The 21,501-nt window shown below is 39.8% G+C and overlaps 1 protein-coding gene across 5 annotated transcripts in view; it reads left to right on the top strand.

The window, feature by feature from the left end:
• nos1apa (nitric oxide synthase 1 (neuronal) adaptor protein a) overlaps nt 1–13,652 on the top strand; it is a 75,773-nt gene extending 62,121 nt beyond the window's left edge. For 3 of the 5 annotated variants that reach the window (XM_026998818.2, XM_026998819.2, XM_026998820.2), the window contains 4 exons: nt 255–420; nt 1,906–2,052; nt 9,460–9,781; nt 10,626–13,652. In XM_026998818.2, coding sequence (XP_026854619.2) covers nt 255–420; nt 1,906–2,052; nt 9,460–9,781; nt 10,626–11,214 — 1,224 coding nt within the window. In that variant the 3' untranslated portion in view covers nt 11,215–13,652. Of the gene's footprint in view, nt 1–254; nt 421–1,905; nt 7,165–9,459; nt 9,782–10,625 lie in introns of those variants that run through there. The other 2 variants (XM_026998823.2, XM_026998821.2) reach the window with 1 other exon arrangement.
• Nucleotides 13,653–21,501: the final 7,849 nt, after the last annotated feature.

Genomic DNA, 21,501 nt, shown 5'->3' with positions numbered 1-21,501 from the left:
GCATGTGTGAGACTCGAATCAAACATGCACATGTGTGTGCATGTGTGTTAAACATGAATCACACATAATACTGAGTTGATGTTTTGAATTTTAAAATGTGGGATGTATTGGCTTTTATGATGCAACATTACTGCACATTGCATAAGAATATCCTGTAAGAAATATTAGTATATTTCTTAGTATATCCCCAGTTGAGCGGGCACACGTTCCATACGACAGGAGCATTTCAGTCAAATCCCTCTGCATTCCCTCAGGTTCACCTGCTGAAGGACCAGCTCTCTGCAGAGGCTGCAGCCAGGATCGAAGCCCAGGCCCGCGTGCACCAGCTGCTCCTGCAAAACAGGGACCTCCTTCAGCACATCTCCGTGCTGGTCAAGCAGGTCCAGGAGCTGGAGGTCAAGCTGGCTGGTCATGGCTCAAGTGAGTAGGCTTTCCGCCGTTCCGTTCTCCCTGCTCCGCTACCCCCTCTTGTGTCTTTCAGCCGGATATCTGAACCACTGAACCATGTCCTCCTCTGCCTGCCTGTATGGCAGGCAAAACATGATCTAGCAAAAATAAATACACACATACACACACACACACACACACACACACACACACACACACACACACACACACACACACACACATCTGTATTAACAGAATTGAGTAAATACATATACCTGTATTAACAGAATAAATGAGTGGAATAAATGTATAAATTCTTAAATAAATGGGGGGTCAGCATGCTGAAATAAATAGATTAAAATTTTTTTTTATCAAATTTCTCACACATGCATGATGTTTCATGCCTCATTTGCCTGATGCTGCCAGTCCTCTGAATTCTTGAATCATCTTTAAAAGGATTACATCATTATACCAAAGGAATTGTTTTCCAGTCAAATCAGAGTAGCTCTTCAGTCAGTCATACCTTTAAGATTCTCTAATATGTATGAGATTAAAGAGGTCATCTGGTACAGTGATAATTAATGCTCATCTTCTGGAGGCCCCTGGGATAAATGCCTTTTGGCTCATACATCTATTTCTCCTTCAGGCTATGTCTGTTCTTTCACTCCTTATACAGTAGTTTTCTTTTTATGTTCTACCCCCGTAACTCTAAACCTCTCCAAAAAAAAAAAAAAAAACCCAAAAAACAAACACCGCTTCTCTTTATTGCAAACATGTTATGTCTCTCAGATATTTCCAATTTGCTCATTTTTCCACTATCACAGACCATCAGGCTCCATATTACATCTCAAAAAGCAGTGTAGAGACTCCCACAGTCCATCACCCTGTGAGGTCACATCCTTCACTTTAGCCAACACATGATAAAACATATGCATTCTGTGGCTTCCAGCGTGATTGTTCTGCTGCCCTAATGCAGACACACATTAGTCCATTAAAACAGAAACTAGTGGAATGCACTCAATCCCCTCCATATGGATGGGACAGTTTATTGTAGCTTTATGCAGCAACAGAGATAAAGATGAGTAGAGGAAATGTCTTACAGTTGTTGACTCAGGTTTTGCCAGTGCCCTTTCTAGCATCTTCACTCAAATTGTTTCATAGTGTTACCTTATCTTGGAAGACTAGCATATCTGTAGCATCTATAGCATATTCTAGTCAATACATTTTGAAATGAGTTAAAGGAAAATTTAATGCTTTCGGGCATCTATCTTCTATAAAATGTTAGATTTGATCTTTGCTTTTTAACAAGTTTCAGTTTCACTTCTGCATATCCATCACACCTCAGAATAAATCACTATGCAAAATCACTCATTTGTTTTAAAAATATTGAAAATCTATAAATGTTGGGTGAACAAATTTGCCTCATGCAGTACTGTACTGGTCTGGTTTCTACACATGTTTTGTGTGTACTGCTCATGAAGCTAAATAGTTTCCTCTTTCCTTGCTGTATCTGTTCAGTGGGATCCCAAGACAGCTTGTTGGAGATCACTTTCCGTTCCAACGTGCCTCCGGTCATCTGTGACCCCAGCACGCCACGCCCCGAGGACGCAACCCTGCCGCTGACTGACAGCACGCAGCTCTCCCTGCCCCTTGGCAGCCCTTTAGGTAGGGGCCGAGCCTTGGCCAAGTTTGAGTGTTTCCGCTTTCTCCCGGGGCCCCCCCAGCAGGAGAGGAGTCCGGACACCTCCTCACAGGAGGCGTCGCCTTCGTCAAGGGACGAGCCCCTTGGCAGCCTGGAGCTGCTTAAGTTCCGCGAGTCAGGCATCGCCTCCGAGTACGAGTCCAATACAGATGAGAGTGACGAGCGTGACAGCTGGCCGCTGCAAGAGGAGAGTACGCTGCGCCTCCTCAATGTCCTCAACCAGCACGGCCCCTCCGACTGCCTGGAGGACGAGATCGCTGTGTAGCAGAGGAGTCCGCTAATAGCTAGAAGCTATCTGTGCTAGACATTTGTCCTTGTTGTAAGACTAAAACGTTTTAAAAGACCTGCCTGTATTGTTGATTCTCTGACATAAAGGCAGGTGTTTTAATCCTCTTGTGCGGTTTTGGTGCACCACTAAATGTCATAATTTCAAAAAAACACCACACTGTTCCAAAGTAGTGCTAACTATACACTGAACCTTATATGTGGTGAGATTCTGAATGAGGTAAAAGTGTATCAGTTTAGATTCTGCTTGCTACTGTCTGATCTTTGCAGTCTGTAAGAAGTAGTTATTAGGTATAGTTATTTTTGCAGAGATGATTATACAGTAACTGTACAGGACCAAAAAAGACATTTTATACACGCTTGTCTGAAACTCTGTCATCTTAGTTTTACAACTGCTGTGGTTTTGTTACTGCACAGAATAATGCATCTCTACATTGATACATAGTCCATTCCACCACCTGTGGATATTAGGTCAGTATAACATATATAACAATATGAAAATATAACAATACAACCACCTGGAAAACCAATGGTCAGAAGGTCTTTTCTGTAGGACAGAAATATGTTCAGATAATTAAACCATGAGGGTGGTAAGGCCTCAGAACTCTTAAGATAAAGGAATCCAATTAGCTGGCCATCTGAGAGATGTCAGCCTCCACTCTTCTGTTTCCTGTTGTATATTATGCGTTCCAGAGGTCCTCTGCAAATATATATTTTTGACCTTTCTGAGATTTTTGTGTGGAGTTTGGTGTATTTATCTAAATTTATTTATTTATTTAAAAATATATATATTTTGCAATCTCCCCACTTTTTACTATAAACAACACATAGAAGTGTCTGATCTATCACCTACACTACTGGTCTGAATAACTTCTGAGATATGTGGTGCCCTTCTGCTTATACGCTCATACAGAGTTGGTGTCTGGAAGCCCAGGCAGGCTGATAAATAGAGAGTAATTAATGGCAAGTCAGTCTTGAGTCAAACTGTGTCAAGGGCACAGAGATAGAAACAACACTCCTGATACTCCAAATCCATGAGAATGATGCCTTCTACCTCATTTAATATTTCACTTTGGGCCAGGACACAGTGGATTCTTCCTCTCCTTTTCAAGGTCACACAAAGCTGTTTTATCACACTAAGTATATAATGGCAGACAACATTAACAAAAAAAACATTGCTGGGGAAAAATGGGTTTAGAGTTTGCAAGGCATAAGAAATGTGTTCAGTTAGCAAGTTTGAATCATTGATGTTATCCAGTCAGGTGTCCAAATTTCAGTAAGCTCATGTAGTTGATATCGGATGTAGTTAATCCTTTATGAAAAGTAAAATGTGCCCTCTCCCTCTTCTGCACGGCGACTGGGTGGGTATGAGAGCAGCAGACCAAACCCTGGTGTCCTGCAGAATTGTACTGCACAGTAAGGGACCCTACTAAGGCAGGTGGAACTTTGAACAAGCACTTCAAGGCTTTCTGGCAGTAATGAAAAGTGGATTCACTGTAGATTACAAGAGAGACACTTCTGGTTGAAGATTTGGTTATTTAATTATGTCTTGTGATAAAATAGAAATCACTGAAAATCAGATAAAGTCAGTTAAATATCTGCTTTTGATATGGATTGGTGGGTGGGAGAAAAAGACTTGAACCAAGCAAGCTGGTGTTTTTGAATGAGATGTTTGAATGAGAATGCTTGAGTATGGCTTCTGGTTCTGTGGTAGCAGGGATGCAGTGGTGTGCATTAATATAGGCTTATAAAGCTGTCGCCATCCAAGGTGAGCATAGTTGCTATGTGACTAAGTGTTGACAGAATTGCATCTTCATTGGCCTTTGAGGTAATTGTCAAGGATGTCTCTGCCATCTGTCACTTTCTGATTTACTGCTATTTTCCCTGTCTTACGCCACAGACCTTCCTCATATGATACATTTTCCCAGTTATTTACACAGTTTTTAAATACTAGCAGGACTACATGGATATAGTAATTGAAAAGCAGTCATTACTTTTTGTGATAAAGTACTGGGCAATATTAACTGTGATTGACATTACAACACATCACTGTGCACACTGCAGAAATGCAGTTGTTATGAGGTGCATAGATCATAAAGCAATCTGAATGGTCAGCGCATACAGTCAGCATTCCTGTGTTTCATTAGGTCTACTGACATGTCTTAATCTATGTAAATAAGAATGCTTGATTGTGGTGCAGTATGCATACCAGCAAATGGCACGCATTAATTATGTCCTTTTGCAGTGATTTAACTGCAGTGCCAAAAAAATTCAGGTAATTTACAATTAATTGTGAAGTCCTAATTAGTTACTTTCTTTCTCCAATAGAGGAAAATGAAAATATTGTTTTTGTTGGAGCAACAGGGCAATGACAAAAAAGTGAATGGCACGTCTTCATGTCCTGTCATTTTCAAGTTTTTTTCATGGCATTACTGTTTTTTCATGGCAAGACTTGGTTTGAAAATCTTTCAGGGCAAAAGCTATGAGATTGATGTTGCCTGGGTTACAAGAAGGCATTTAAAAGATACAGTAAATAGGTAAGAAAATTATTAAAGGGAGCATGGATTTTTATGGACTTTGTCTCATTAGTTTTCATCTTAGTCATGCTGTGCTCCAGATAGTCCCTGCAGAGAAAGTCTGGGTCCATCAAGGTCTGTATTCTCTAGACTGGAAGTAAAACTGTTCCATCAATAGAGAATCCCATCACATCAGAGATGCATCTGAAGAAAGCCTAGTTTGAACATCCAGAGGGTTTTCTCTTTTAGATTTGCAGACACATTGGAGAATTACTGTTTCATCCACACTCTTTTCAGAGAGGCAAGCTTACCAGTAGCTTCAGAGTGTAATTGGAATTCTAGAACTATCCCACTTCTTGTTTTAGCCCAGTAGCCTTTTCTATGGGGCACAAGGCTGCTGCCTATGCAGGACTTCCTCCTGGTTCTAAAAAATGAAGCTACTTCAGGATCAAGTTCTTGAAAAGGCTGTACCCAGAAGCTTGTTTGACGTGTTCGTTATGAGTAATATAAAGGTGTGAGTAGTTGTTACACATATTTCATACTCCATAATCTATGCGCATTTTCTCAAGTGAGAAAAAAACAGCTCTGTTACAGAATTGACAAAACAGGTACTTTATTGCTTGCTGCACCATCTTTCTTTTCTAATCAGTCACCTAGGTCCATCTGAAACAGAATCTCATCCTCAAACCATAAGTAAATATGCACAAAATCCATCTTGTTGCATAAGATAGCATTCACTGACAGACGGGGCAAATCATGTAATGAAATATTGATTTGATGTCAGAAGAAAATGGAGGTGTTCAGGCATGCCTGGCAAGACGGTGTCCTCTGGGCGTTCTCCGTGGTCTGCCCTGCCAGGCTGACATCTTTCAGCATCTTCAGATGAGCAAGGCACGTCTTTGTCCTAGTCTGCCTTGTAATACATTGTATCCTGTGCTGCGGCATCCTTGTTCGACCAAAGAACCTCATCTCTTATTCTTTGGTGAGAGTTCTAACTCCTGTTGGGCTCCTAGATGTCTATAATTTTGTGTAGCAGTCACAGTGCCCAGTGGTGCAGCACTGAGTTTTTCCCTGAGCAACACAGAGGTGTAAACAGGAGGATCTTATTTTCCAGATAGATCTTCAGCCAGAGCACCTTTGTGTGCGAGGGAAGAATGAGAGGCCTGATAAGGTTGAATCACTGTCTTCATAATCTCATTATAAACTCATGATGGAGTGCCCACTATGACCTTTTGACCCCATATGGCTAAGACCCAGCTGTGTTTGAGTCAAATGTCATAACGTAATTTCAGTTCCCTACCCCCATTCCGTGAGTTAAAGATTTATATGCAGGAAGAGAGTCCTAGTGAAATATTGATGTTTGACCCACCTCTGCCCAGCCTGGGTATCCATCAGGCCAGTCAGAGTGGTGAGAACTGTTTCTGCTTCTTCTGTTGTTTTTCTGTTTGGGAGAGATGTGTGTGTATGTTGACTTGCTACAGACTGACCTTGTTAATACATACCCACCTAAACCTGTTCATACTTAGATTCCCACAACCACTGTGACATACCGATGAAGGTTCTACAGTAAAATAAGCATCGCTTTAAACACCCTTTCTACAACCTAATAGTGACACTAATAAAAAAGGGTGTTTTTTATTAATTTGAACCAAGTTGGTTCTAAATATATCTTTTTTGTTTCCTTTTTTTCTGCAAACATTACTCCTTTATGCCTGTCTGTGCTGTTGACCTAGATCAAGTCAGTCTACACCTATAAACTAGTCTTAGTGGAAATCCTGGTGCTCTATACTAAGTACCTGCAGGATAAAAGGGTATGTATCACTTTGAAACGCATATTGAAATCATTATGAGAATAGTCTGTTCTCTAATAAACCTACTTGTCTTGTTAATATACATGAATTATCCAATATGGGTTGGTCAAGGTGAGATTAAAGAAAAATTAGGTCATTGTGGAACTTGGTGGTTGTGTATGAGCAGAGCTGCAAACTCATGACCCTGTGTAATTGGGTTGACTGAACAGTAAGAAGGGTCTGAGTGTGCTTGTGAACTTGGCAGGGATGGTGGATAAGAGGGCATCCTGTGGTGCTGAGGAGTCACGAGTTCTGTCTCACTGTGGCACACCTGATATTGTGTTATTAATCTCCTCTCTCGGGGGAGTGTGTTTAAATTTTACATTGCGTTTTATCAAAATGGAACCATGTAGCCAGTGTCTATAGGGGTTGGAAATGCACTTACTGTCTTGCTTTGGCTCAATAAAACCTTATTTCATTCCTATTCTTTTTTGCTTCTTTGTGACCTCTTAGAGCTTGGCAATTTATCTTGTTCTCCAAAATATTCTAATTTAATCAAATTTTACATCTAAACTTTAAAAATGACAAGCTACAATAGGCTGTAGTTTTTAATAAATGCATACCCTTTGCAAGTAACAAGTAACTTCCTTTCCAGATGCTGCCAATATGGTTTTGAGATTTACTTTCTAATCATCCTGTCTTGCTACATCCTTTGACCAGCCAAGCATCTGTCATAAGCAGTGGCCCTGTGGGATTTCTGCTTACACTGTCCCAGCTGCAGTTTGTTTCAGAGCTCTCCCCTCCTGCCCTGCCCCACAGAGAGAGACCAGGAGTAGTTGGGGGTTTGTAAATAAGCCCAGAGGAGGTCCTCCCAGCCAGGGCAGTGGCCCAGACTACTGGGCTGGAGCCTCCAGTAGAAGCGAAGCCCAGAGCGGCACATTTGGAGCACAGCCAGCCAGGCCCTGTGGAGGAGGGCTGCCTCTGCTCATCATTGCTCTGCTGCTGTAGTGGGAGCTTGACAACATGACACGCTCATTCTGTCTCTGCTTTGCTTTATTTCCTTTGTCTCTGTCACACTTACTCGCACTCCCTGTCCTCAGATGCTTAATCCTTCCAAGAAAGCTCTCCCCCACACACTATTACTACTCTTTTTATCCATTCCTCTCTCTCTCTCTCTCTCACACTTTTTGCCTCCCCACATAGCCCTCTCTCTGATTTCTTTGTAAGTATTAAAAGGTTAGAAGAAACAACAGGCCCTTAACTCGGCTGACTCCCACAGAACTGAGAAAACAATGGATGAAAAGTGCCAGGCTTCATCTAAACGAGTTGTCGATTATCTGCTTTCTTAAAAAGAAAACAAGCAGTGTGATTCAGCCATCAGAGACATGCCTCCCGAGGTCACGACACAGGGCTGGGGAAAGAGCACTTGCACGTAGGGTTGATTTAAACTCTTTGGCTTTTTGTGAGTGCTGCAGTAACCCGGGCTTGTGCAGGCTCTGAACATGAGTGCATATAAAATGCAGGTTTGAGCGAGCCTGATGAACCCACTTCAGAAAACAAGAAATTTGTTAGTAGCACTACTTTGTAAAAAAAAACAAAACAACAACAGTATTTTCAACATTGTAATTTGGTTGTGGAATGCTCTGATGTTTCCTAATTTACATTATAATTTATTAACAGCTAAAATGTCATTTAAAAAATTATAAACCAAATCTTAAAATTATCCTTTGATTATTTTATGTAAGCCAATTGTCTTTTCGTTTTTATAGTATTTCCATGTATCTTCTGTTAAATATTCGCATACCCTGATATGCTCTGTACAGAGCCTCCTGTAGTTTAGTCTTATTAACAAAATAACATCCTACATGTTTGGAGGAACTGGGTTAAGTTAATGAGAATGCTTTTTCTGCCCTGGAGAGAAATCTTGCAGCAAATTTTCAAAGGAGCTCAGGGTAAAAAACTGAGAATTACAGCTATAACAGATGGCCTTTGTACATTAGAGCCACACAATACATGCTGTATGGTTCCTAAAAGACTTCTAATGTGTTGAATTGTAGTCAGAATGTCAGGTGCTTTTTGTCAGCCTCTCATGGCCTTTGTTACGGCACATTTGTTCTTCTGTATTCCTCCTCCATTATGTGGCTATGTGAGAGGCACTACTGGCAGCCTTTGAAATGTAAGTTTTTCATTGTGATTTACTTTGCTGTATACAGGTAAAGTGTCTCTGTCGGTGTTGTACCTGTACGGGTAAAAGTGCAGATGTGTTTCAGCAACTTGTTTGTGTGTGTGTGTGTGTGTGCGTGTGTGTGTACACATGTGATTATTAAGACATGTCCTGTGTCTCACCAAATGCTTTCCGAGAAATAATGGTTTGAGGTAAGACTGAATCCAAAACATTGTGACACATTCTGCATATTAAGTGTTGTTAAGTTTGTTGCCATGTCATTGTTGTTGAACTTTGTTGTGAATATTACTTTGCATTTGTTGGTTCTTTTAAGTTGTTCTTTCATTGTAGTGTCCTTCACTCTCATATTGCATTTGTATGAACATCATATTATAAATTCCTCTGCAAGAGTGTTATCTATAGTTTTCCCTGCCAATTTAAATCATGACCTTTGAAACCCTCTAAATATATCTTTTCATCTCCCAAACCCTTTAAAATATGGGAAAGCAATAGAAACATACTAGGTCTTACAAATGCCATTGTATTTGTAATTTAGCACCACTCTGTAAAGCGTGGTCAATGATTTGATCTACTTTCTGCTTCTCCAATCTGCAGTTGACCAAAGCTTGTTTGAGAACTCCAGTGCTGCGGAGCAGCTGAGACAGAGCTCCAGGCAGGGCTCTGGACCGACCCGCCGGCCTGGGGCGAGTGGCCCATCCGGAGGCCCGGACTCCCACAGCCCAGCGGGCCAGAAGAGTGGTGGCGGCGGCCAGCACCTGAAGAACCTGGGCAAGGTTGTTGGAGCCAAGGTCAACGACTTGTTGCGTCGCAGGGAGCCCAGTAACCTGGGAGACATCGGCGTCACCAAGGTCAACAGGAATGTGGACCTGGTGTGGTCCAACCTCACAGACATGGACTGCAGCATCACTGCAAACAGGTAACATTATCTGCCCACACATAAGACACACACTTGTGTGATTTGAATACAGACAGAGAGGATCATTATGTGTTTCATTATAGAAGCAGCCTGAAACGCTGACATCAAATATGGGTAGTTAAAAGAATAACTGATGTGTCTTAACCATGTATGACATGTTTTTTTCCACATTAAGTGTATGAATAAGCTAGTAGGGAGTCAGTGGAAGACTTTCTTAAGCTCAGTATGTGTTCAAATGTAGCTGCTTGAATTGTCTTTTCATGTTTGCACCAGACAGTACTTCTATAATAGGCTGCCCTGCAGGGGAACATGTGACATGGCATCACTCAGCAGTCTGTCTGTCTCTTAGAGGGTCATTTCACTGGTGCATCATATCACCTGTTCATGGAGTGTACATAAAAGCAGGAACGTGGGATGCAAGCAAGTCTTTCATTACTGTAGATGCGACTAATATCTTGGGTGGGGGTTGGGTCTGAGAGAGAGAATGAGAGATGGGGTAGTGCCAGTCAGAAACGTTTTCAGGCAAATCCCAGTGAAACTCTCTCTGCCATCATTTTAAACACCCCTAAAGGGACCATGTTGGTGTGTTGGGGGTGGTTTGTCTGACTTGCAATGTTTCACAACTAGTTGGCAAACAACTATTTATGTGCGCTGTCTAATGAGTGCATTTCTCACTTTTATGTGCTCTTAGTTTGCCTGAAGAGTTACATAGTGCCTATATATTTTAATCTGACCCATTATAGGATTCATAGTGATAATTATACAGCTGCAGTGTACTGTGCTGTGTGGAGCTCAATGTTTAACCTTCTATCTTCAGCCCTTCTGCTTCTGTTCTTTCTCATAGTCACATTTCCTTGGACTCCTTCCCTCGCCTGGATCCACCCCCTCCCACCAACAAGAAGCGTCTTCCTCGGGCTCTGAAGACCACTCAGGATATGATGATCTCCTCAGACCCAGTGGTAGCTTCCCCAGAGATGTCCGACTCCTTCCTCTCCTCCCCAGATAAGAGCCTGCCCAATGCCTGCCCTGAAGAGCCCAATCTGGAGCCAGAGAAACCATCAGGAACTGACAATCCTCTAGAAACCCAGCTAAGCAAGGAGAGCAGATGGGAGGTGAAAGGTCAGTCCACTAACATAAATCCTGTGCAGACAGCAGATGGACTCGAAGAATGTGAAGCCATGGGTGAAGACCAGTTGCAGCTGCTGCTCACTGTTCCAGACCTCATCCACAAGGAAAACCTAGACCTCAAGCAGAAACTGATGGGCACTGAGGCCAGGATGGCTTCCACACCATGTCCAGGTAAAGGAGTCTGTCGCATCAGCGTGAGTGAAGGTGATCTCCTTGAGAATGGCTCAGTGGACTTCAAAAGCTCCAAGAGAACGTCCAGCATGGAAAATGAGGAACCCCACCCAGACCTTCTTTCGTTTGAATAGCTCTTCTTAACATGCTTGAAGACAATGTCAGTAAATGTCTGAGGTACATGTCAGTACATAATTTCCAAACAACCTAGTTCCCATCCCAGGTGTAATAGTGAAGTGGATCTCATGGAGAGTAGACCTCTCTATGAAAAGCTTGTTTGAGTGGTGCTGATTCTACGAGCTTCAACACTGTAAAAAAAACAAACAAACAAACCCTACATGCCTTTCCACAAACTGGCTTTGTCTTCATAATCTTTCACTGAACCAGAGTGTATGTATTACAATGTGTTTATTGTTTTTAGTGTATCACCACAGATAAAGTCTGACTATTTTATAGCTCTAATTTTTTAAACTGGAAAAATAACTAATTTAGATTTTTTTTTTAATTTCCTGAAAATACATAATTTGTCAATACCTTTAGCCTTTTCAGAGATTATTTTTATGTATTTTGTAGTAAAAGTTTGAAACCACAAGTTCATCAGTAGAAACCAAAGTGAGCACATTTCATATGCTGTAATATCTCTGATGCTGTTCATGCACTCTGTAGCCAAAAAACTACCTTTTTTATACCTTGTCCATCTTGCTTCACTTGTAACCATCAAAACTACAAATTCACCCCACCCCACCCCCCGTGTAAATCTCGAGTCCCTCCTGTAAGAGCAAGACCACTAGACGTGGTTGAACCCTATAGCGAATAAAATGCCTGATGGCAGTGATTAGGGTTTTTTGTATTTTAACAGTGACTGGTTGTACTCTTGCAGGGCATGTTTGACCTGTGTATCAGCAGTCACTTGCAACATGCTAAATGAATGCGCAGCACAGACGAGGAATGTAGGGACTGAATTCTTGAAGAATAGAAATGGCTTTGTTAAGGTATTCACTCCCCTAGAAGACACATACAACCTGATCAGCATATTTATGATTCGTTGTGGCTGCATCCTGTCCATTTGGTATGCCTGCAGCCTTTTGGAAGGGTAATTTGGCTTTTCTTATTCGCAAGTCAAATCAGCGGTATTAATGTATTACTGTGCTGCAGCAGGCCTGGCCATCCAGGGTGACACATAAAGTAGGACTGAAGGAGACAGGCTCCACTTGAAACCAAAACCTCAGACCAGGTCTGGCAACAGAAAAGGATTTGTATCCATGAGCTTATAGGGCTACATAGTAGCTCTGGGTTTGTCATGGCAATAATCAACAAAGAGATGGCAGGTTTGCAGAATCAGAGTAATGAGGCATCGGTCAGTGGAAAGATATGAGAGTGGGATGGGGGGAAAACTGGAGGAATGTCCCAACACAAACCCCAACCAGACCTCTTGTTTGAGTAAGCAGCCTTTGACTCCTGATGCTCAATAAGGGTTGTTTCCCATGTCAGGCAAATCTTTTTTTACACCCCAGACAGTCTCCAAACAGCTCAATCATACACCCATGTACCTTTTTAAAATCCCATATATTTTCAGCGTAAAGGTTCAGGAGTTGTGCAGGCAAAGTGCTGTCCGAAACGTCCTGTTTCTCTTGAAACCTTCTGTACTACATGGCAATTCTTACAACCTCTGCATATTTACCTACAATACATTGCAAATTGTTACATTGTTACTCTCTGGCAAAAATACATATATGTGCATGTGTGTATACCCCCACCCCCCACCCCCCATACACACAGTTAGTGTGCATGCATTGTGTAATGCCATGCAGTACACAAAACAATGTTTACAAAGGCAATTTTACATAAAGACGAGTTGTGCAATTGCAGCAAGTATAAAGTGGATACAATTTCAGTTAAGTTTAGTGTTCAAGATGAATGATGTATTCTTCAGTTCAGATTGTACATCATAATGAAAATGATCTATAAATGTAACTTAGAAAAATCTCACCATATGCCATACATTTGTTTACCGATGTGCCATTTTCATTAGAAATTATTGCTACAATATAAGCTTAGTTGTCACAGAGTTCTGTCCATAAAGATTTTTAACACTAAAAGAACATAGTGTGGAGAAGGACAACAGTCATCATGTAGCCAGTTGTATTAATGTTGACCACTCAATGTAAGTTGTATTGGGTCATAAAATGTGAAGTAAAATTATTTTATGGAGTATTTTATGATTCATTTAAAAGTGCTATGTATATGTGTACTAGGGAAAATCAACCAAAATGATTGACACAGGTTTTACACTGTTAACTTTATTTTACTATTTTAAAGATGAGGTTTTTAGAGAGATGTGATTAACTAATGGAATCTATGTAAAAATGTTTAATTATTGTCATTTCTTTTTATTTAGCTAAGTTGGTCATTTGTAAACTGCCAGTTACCTGTGGTCTGATCACTTTGACATTGTTTGAAAAATGAAGGAAGAAAAGAACTATGATAATGAAAGTTTTTATTAAGTGCACTAAAATATTTGTAGGAGCACAAGTGGTCATGTTTTTATATTAAAGACTTATTCCCCCCAAAATAAAGCTTCTGTGTAATGATTCTGTAATTTTCTTAAATCTACTTCAGAAATTGTGAATTGGTTTAGATATATCTATATTATCTGAGACTGAGATTTGTATAATCTTGACATCCATATCAGTTGTTTTCTAATGATAGCAATGCTCAAATTGACCATACTAAAAGAAGACTATGGCAATATTTACTATAATGGGGTGTATTTCATGCATTTTGAGTCTTCATTGCTGTCACACAACATAAAGCTTTTTAAAAATGTTTTCTTTCTTTAAAGCAATTGCTAAATTATCATGTTGGGGTACAAAAGAAGATTTGACTTGGGCGTGATTTGAAAATGCCACAAAGTCACAGTATGACTCATACTGTGACACATAAAGACCAATAAGAAAAGCATGGGCACACTCAGTAGCAGGTAAAGCAGTTTTTATTTATGCAATGCAATGCAGGTGTGGAAAAAATGTGTGCCAAATCTTTCACGGGAGAATGGCTTTGAAGTGAGTGGCTTTCGCTGTAGTTAAGGAAAGTTTAATATGAAGCATCTGAATAATAAAAGCACAAAATAAAGGAAATCCACAGTAATCAAATGTGACTTTTAAAGCATATAGAAAAGGACACTATTGAACATTTCAGATAACAGCCATCAAATCAAGCTCACACCAGCTCAAATGTTACCTGTGCATCCAACAAGAAAGTTAAACATTGCTTGGGTAATACATAAAAATGCATTTTACTAATGAAACTGAGGGAAATGTTCCCTTGTTCCATTTTCTCCAGTAAGTAGCAGCCCCCCTGCCTATTTTAAGTACATCCTGTGTTTTACTCTTTTCCTCACGCTCGACCATGCCAGCCTGCATCCTATTACTCACTGCCAGCTAGACATCCTGTTTAGACTGAGTAGATTTATGAGGGAGTCTTTCCTCCTGTTTTCAAGCTAAGGCAGAGAGGTGTGGTTTATCTACATCAACCTGGTATTGTGGCCTGTGGTAATCAAAACAAGAAGAAACAACTTAAGCAGTGCACTCTAGCAAATGGGAACAGTTTATTTTTTTCTGACTTAGTTTGATTGGTAATGAAATGCCTGAGAATTCTGGTTTAATACTGATTCAGGATCAGTGTGTAGCTACATGGTTTTAACATATTCTAGAAATTGGCTGCCATTTCTTTCTTTTAAATTCTGACCCTTATTGCAATGATGTATTTCTGAATATTGTTCCACAGGTCTAACATACTAGTTTATATTTCATTTGAAATTATGTATTGGCCAAATCTTTATTACGTTATGCCTCAAATATATATTTAATACAATTGAATGTTTGCTTTAAAGATATCCAAAATATTCTAAAAACGAGTTATACAGAAAGATGACTTTTCTAGCTCTCTTTGCCTAAGATGGGGATTAAATTGTCAGAGTTCAGTTGTGTACTTGTGTATCTCTCCAAGAACCGTATGAAATATCTGATGTCCCAATTAAAAAATTCTCATGAGCCTTGCTATTATCCTTCCTGTTAACAGTAATTTCCCTACTCTGATGCATCACTGCCAGTTATCATTTATTATCAGTAAACAATTCCACACTCAAAAGCATGTTTAACAGTGTGAGATTAAATAATTAAATCTATGTGAGACGTGAGTGTAACAATTTTTTAGTAAGCTATCACCTACAATTAAGCATGTACTCTAAGTGCAGCCATAGTGTGTTATAACAAGTCCTGTGGAATTTGATATGTAAGAGACCCTTATGTCTGATCTTAAAAAATTAACATTAAGAAAGAAACGTCTACCTTAAAATTAGTTGCTACTACTCATATTGCACCTCATCATACTCAAACATTAAGCAACCTCCACGTAGTGGAAAATCCCACAAGTATATCTAAGGTGGCTAAGGTAAATGGCCATGAGCAGAGGATACCCTCCACTAGTGAGTCATTGCAACCAATTAATCAGAGAAGGAACAGGCAATACAAGCGCCACACCAAGAGTTCCCCCAGATGGAGGACCATAGTTCCCTCTACCCAAGTCTCTGCCCTGACAGTGATGTTGTCCAGTGGCACCAAGACCATATTCCTCATTGAGCTAACTGTCCCATGGGATGTGGGAGTGGAAGCTGCCTTAGAGAAGAAGAGGCTGAAGTACTCAGAACTTGCCACTGAGTGCAGGAAGGCCAGCTAGAGGACCAGATTCTACCCATTAGAAGTCAGATGCCATCGCTTGGTCTGTCAATGAGCTGTTCGACTTCTGAGGGACATAGGAGTAACTGGAGCAAAAAGGCAGAAGGATCCAAAAGATCTGGCTGAAAAGGGTGAGAAGAGCAGCTTTTGGCTTTGCTTCAGTAGAAAGGCGACGTGTTGGAAAATTAATACATAACCCCACATCCAGCTGAAGGGGGTAGTTGGGAGGCATCCTCGCCACTGCTCCGCCACCAGCAGACATTCTGGGGTTAAAGGAGTGAAATGTTGATGATTGGTGGTACCGGCTGGCGAACCTCCAGCTGACCTCTAGGCACCGGTGGAGGTGCAACAGGGCGTAATGCCATAGTGGATTAATTCCTGCCTGTAAAATCAATCAAAACTATAAAATCTAGAGGTTTTCTCTCACCTTCAGTTTTGCCATCAGCAGCAGAATGTTTATGCATAGTCATACTGGGTCCGTCTTTTCCCACATGGAGTTGTGCTCTAGTGTATTTTCATTCATAATCTTGAATCATGTTTTAGTGGAATGAAGCAATGTAGCTGCATATTTATTTTCCAGCTATTCTCTGTGAAAAACATGAAAGGCTCTACCACACAAACTGAATGGACCTATGGATATGTTTTTTTTATAAATGTCCTATGGCCTCAGTGGAGCTGGGGAGTTACATATAGGAGTCTGAATAAGATCCATGGGTTGCACATGAAATATGTTCCAGATGTAAAAATAGACACAGACATGTTATCTGTGGCTAAGCATAAATAGCAGACCTTTCAGTGCTTGAACTGACCTTCGAAGGAAAGAAGGAAATGCTCCTTGAAGGAATATTGCTTGAGATGCAATACTTCTATTCTGTGTCACAGTGGTCACATGTGTATTTAAGGTGTTTACTCAGTAGAAACCAGAGGAAAATATAATTGAAGTTCCTAGAAAGGGCAGGCACAAACTGATAAAAACCGATACACACGAGATTATATCGGAGGCAGTCGGAATGCTGACCAAAGAAAAGGCCATGCTGCAACAGATAAGCAGGCAGATAAAATGCCACTGAAGGATAGCCAGTCTAATGAGCAGTCACCCCCAACCTACAACAAGCTCTGAGCTCTGCACATTTGGCAGGCTTACGTCTCCATGCTCTGCCTCGTCAACAACATAGAAGTCACAGCAGACTTCCATATATATTTTGCACTCTTCAGCTCCAGGTGGGATAACAGTAAAAAGGGCTGGTTCCAGAGTTGAGTAATCTGCAGGTTTTTTGGAGGGCATATTGATCTCCTGCAGCTCTCCTGGTATAGAAGTAGTTCAAGGTGTATATGTATATACATATATGTAAGTATACCTAAGTATGGCGTAAAGGTAAGTGATATGGAGTGTGTACTTATTATATTAGATAAGGTAAAGTCTCAGTAGATAACCATTTCCCAGTGGAATCTGATGCTCTTATTAAAGCTTCTCTCTGGGGGGAGAGCGTGACAATGCAATTGTGCATCTTTCAGATTCCACATGTGTGTGGGTATGAGGCCCTCAGGAAGAGAGAGCGGGTCCCTTTTACTTTCCTTTTTATTACCACCACAATGGAGATGCCCAGCTATAGGAGGCAGTGAAATCCAGCCAAACATATCAATTATTTTGATATTGGTGAGCTGAATAGGTCTTTCTTCTGAAACCCCTCCCCTATGTCTACTGTTATTCTGGTTTAACCCAGTTTTTGTGAAGCTTTGTGTTTTAATAATTACTTGCTAATTTGAGCAAAAGGCAAAAACAAACATGACAAAGACTGCAAACACAAGACTGAAAAAAGTCTTAATCTCCACATAGTCCATGAAATGTCAGAGCTGGACAGGCTTACTATGTTAAAATGAAATAAAATGAAGTAACTTGCAGATAACTTCTAAGCTCTGAAATTCACATCCAAAAATCCAAATGCTGGAGTAAGAATATGGATCAAACTTTTTTCCAGTCACAATGTTGATTCTCCATTGCACACATGATTTGAGATTTGATTTATCTGCATTTAACTGATACTGATTTTATGACGAGCATTTAATTCCATGCTTGATCTTGACATTAGAACAGTAAGTTAGCATGTACTACACTTTCAAACCATTTTTAAAATTCTGCCTACGTGCAAGCCATTTCCTCTTTATTTTTTACTTTACTCCTTTAGTGGCTTAAATCCTTTAATAAATCTTATAGTACTCCATTTGTTGGGGGGAAAAAAGGCTTAAATGTGTTATGTTCAACTAAGTTACTTTTAACTGCACAGCCATGAATGAACATATATGCATTCCATGCGTCAAAACAAGGTCTGAAATTGAACATCAGTATTCAGCTCAGTCTCTATCAACCTTATAGTGCATAGACGAAACAAACTTACAGGAAAGTGAATGCAATAAACAGCTAGTTGGCATGTGAAGCATGCAAGTATCCTTGTTTTAGGAGTACAAAGTAACAGATAGCAAGAAGTGTGATAAGCCAGAGGTAGAGCCTTAGTGTTTATGCTTGTGCTATTGGCCAGGTGTAGAGAGCACGACATGAATGAATGGGTGCGTCTCTTCTGACCCAAACCCAATTCTGCATTCCATTCTCCCCACAGTCACTTGTGCTTGTGTACACATTCAAGTATGCAGTCAAGGATGTGCAATCATGCTTGAGGTTTAGCAGAGAATAGAGGGTTGCCAGGAACTGCACTTCTAAACCAATTTCAGAATTATGCCACGGCACAAACCATTTTTGCCATTTATTTATTTCCAGTTGACACAAATTATTTAGTTGCCTGTGCAGAGACAGTGGGGATGGTGTGAGTGTGTGTACACCCATAAAAGGAACAAACACACAGCTTCTTTTATTAGGCAGGCTGCGAACTGTGGAGCCTGTAAACAGACATGTGCATCTACAGGCAATAACAGGAGTTCAGCAGTATAGAGCAGTCACGGGGGAGGCAGGGAGTGGTCTGCTGCAGGCTCAGGATATTCCTGGTAGTTACATACTTAAACAACATGATGGCAGGGGGATGAACTAGTTGGGGTTACAAAAAATAGATGGATCTAAAATAAAAATGGATCTAAAATAAACACCTTAGCTAGCTTCAAAGGCATTTTCTTCTACATGAAGCATGCATGGTATGCATGATCACATGTGTTTCGTGATTTGACCTGCACATATTCATCCATTTTATGTTAATTGCATAAGAACCACCAAGGGTACACAAATATTGTCCTTGTCTGTATCTTTATGAAGTTGATCCAGCAATGAGCAAACCTCTTTTCTTTACGTCATAATGCAACCATTTTTAAAATTGTCATACATATTGTTTGAATCGTCATCTATTAATATAACAAAACAACCCCCCTTCCCCAAACCCAAACATCATTGTTCTATGCCTTATATGTAAGTTTACAATTCGGAATGCTAGTGCTGCCCTCCAGGTGACAAGTAGAGTACTACAATTTGCTAGACTAAGTATTTAAATTCAGACTTTGACAGATTATTTTTATTTATTGAAACATTCTCAGCAGTCTGTTAACAGTTTAACCTGAATGACCAAGTATGGCTATGCAAACAGATTTATTTATTTATTTTTGTGGAGGGTTGATAGATGACAAATACTAGCTCAGCTGAGAATGCATTTTAGTGAACTTTAGTTTCAAATAAGCTTTATAAGTTTTTAAAAAACTTTCTGATCAGTGAAAAAAAAAGATTATATGGGCATAATAAACATGGATCTGCTGTAATAGAAAATTATTAATGGCTATTGAATCACGTGACAAAGGTCTATAAAGCACATACAACCAGTGGGGTAGGTATTGACAATTTATTGTGAAAAACAAAACATCACCCATTAATTACAGAGTCCTGCAAAGCCAAAGCATGGGCTCCTTCTGCCTAGGAGTACAAGTACAAGTAGCTTCCGTGCTTCAACACTACAGAAGTTGAGCACTGTTCACTGGAAAACTTTCTCTAATAATCAGCAGAGGAAGTTTCAATGGATATTCTTTCTCTAACGGTAAAATGATCGTAAGACACACATTCACATTTAAATTGACATGTTTCACTTGGTTAATATTCTAACTCTGTAACAACTTCAAGTTTTCCCTATCCCACACACCACTCTCTGTGGGCTGTAAGGCAGATCACCAGTCAGAAACCATTACCCTTATCTCCTATATAGTCCAATCTCTTCCACTGTGGGCTACAGTGAAGTCAAACAAATATGATATATAACCAAGAAGGCAAAAGTGGAGATTGTGATTGTCTGAATATACAGAAACTGCTTTAGGAACTGCTAGAGCTCTGATTCTCATGATTTTTAACAATGTTAATGTGCAGCTTTCATACCCCATCTTGGATCTGATATGTCTGAGAGAGATCATCAAAAATTATAATTGCATTTTATTTAATGAATTTGTTTCTAACAGCAGCCTGTTATATCTGTATTAGAACCAGTACTTTTGCCATTAATCCGGCAGCCCTGTACCAATCGTTATCTTTTGATAAGGACCAGATCATTAAAGCACATTTTAATTTCAAGATAAATAAACTGCATCCATTATAAAAATTAAACACAGAAAAAAATGGGGGAAGACCATCTGGACTTCTGTATACAGTGAAACTGATGGACCATTTTTGAACATTTATGCAAATGCACTAAATGACAGTAAACACTGGTTTCTTTTTATGCAAAAAAGACAAATGATAAAATGTTAAATTTCACAAAGTGTCTTTCTTCATGCATTGCAATTATATCCTGCCTGATTAGACAGATAACCATCTGATTTGTTCAGAAAGCAAGAAACCCATACAAGTTTCCATTATATTTGTAACATTGTAGAAAACCTACAGTATGTGAAGCCCATCCATGCATACATCTCAACATTGCCTAAATTCTCAGTGGGATACTGCTTAAAAAATAAATGCCAAGAAGGTCATAGCTGTTTAATGCACATCATAAGCTTAAAATAATTTGTTTAATGGAATTAAAGTACATGTTCCTGGATATCCATACTTTAACCAAAGCTCATGCTTTCCACTCAAGCTGAGAGAGCATTCAGTGAAAAGAAGGTCCCAATCTTCATAACCTCTGCCCTAGGCTGCATAATAGGATCGACATAGGCTGCATAATAATATTGTTAAGTGTTATTACAATATTGCCCTTTGCAATATTTCTTATATAGCAGATGACTATAATACATCAAACAGATGAAAACATTTTGGTCAAAATTATGGTTAATTGTCTGACCAAGAGTTCACCAATGTGTTTTTAATATGCTGCGAGGCATATGGCAATTACAATATAGAGCAATACAGTTTTTTGGGGCAGTCCTAACACATACCTCATCCAAGTACCAATAGCCCTTTCATCAGCATAAATCCACACTTAAAATCTTAGCCCACTGCAGTTGCTGTCATTCACAAATACACATTTGGTCATTCATTAACATCTACACCATTCCAACTATTCTGTAGATATATATATAGATATATATAGATATATATATATATATATATATATATATATATATATATATATATATATATATATATATATACACACACACACACACACACACACACACACACACACACACACACACACACACACACACACACACATACACACACATACACACACATACACACACACACACACACACACACAATTCTAG

This window comes from Electrophorus electricus, chromosome 3 (genome assembly GCF_013358815.1).
Source record: "Electrophorus electricus isolate fEleEle1 chromosome 3, fEleEle1.pri, whole genome shotgun sequence".
NCBI lineage: Eukaryota > Metazoa > Chordata > Actinopteri > Gymnotiformes > Gymnotidae > Electrophorus > Electrophorus electricus.
Note: the sequence above shows the minus strand (reverse complement) of the source record. Positions and strands in the feature narration are given on the sequence as shown.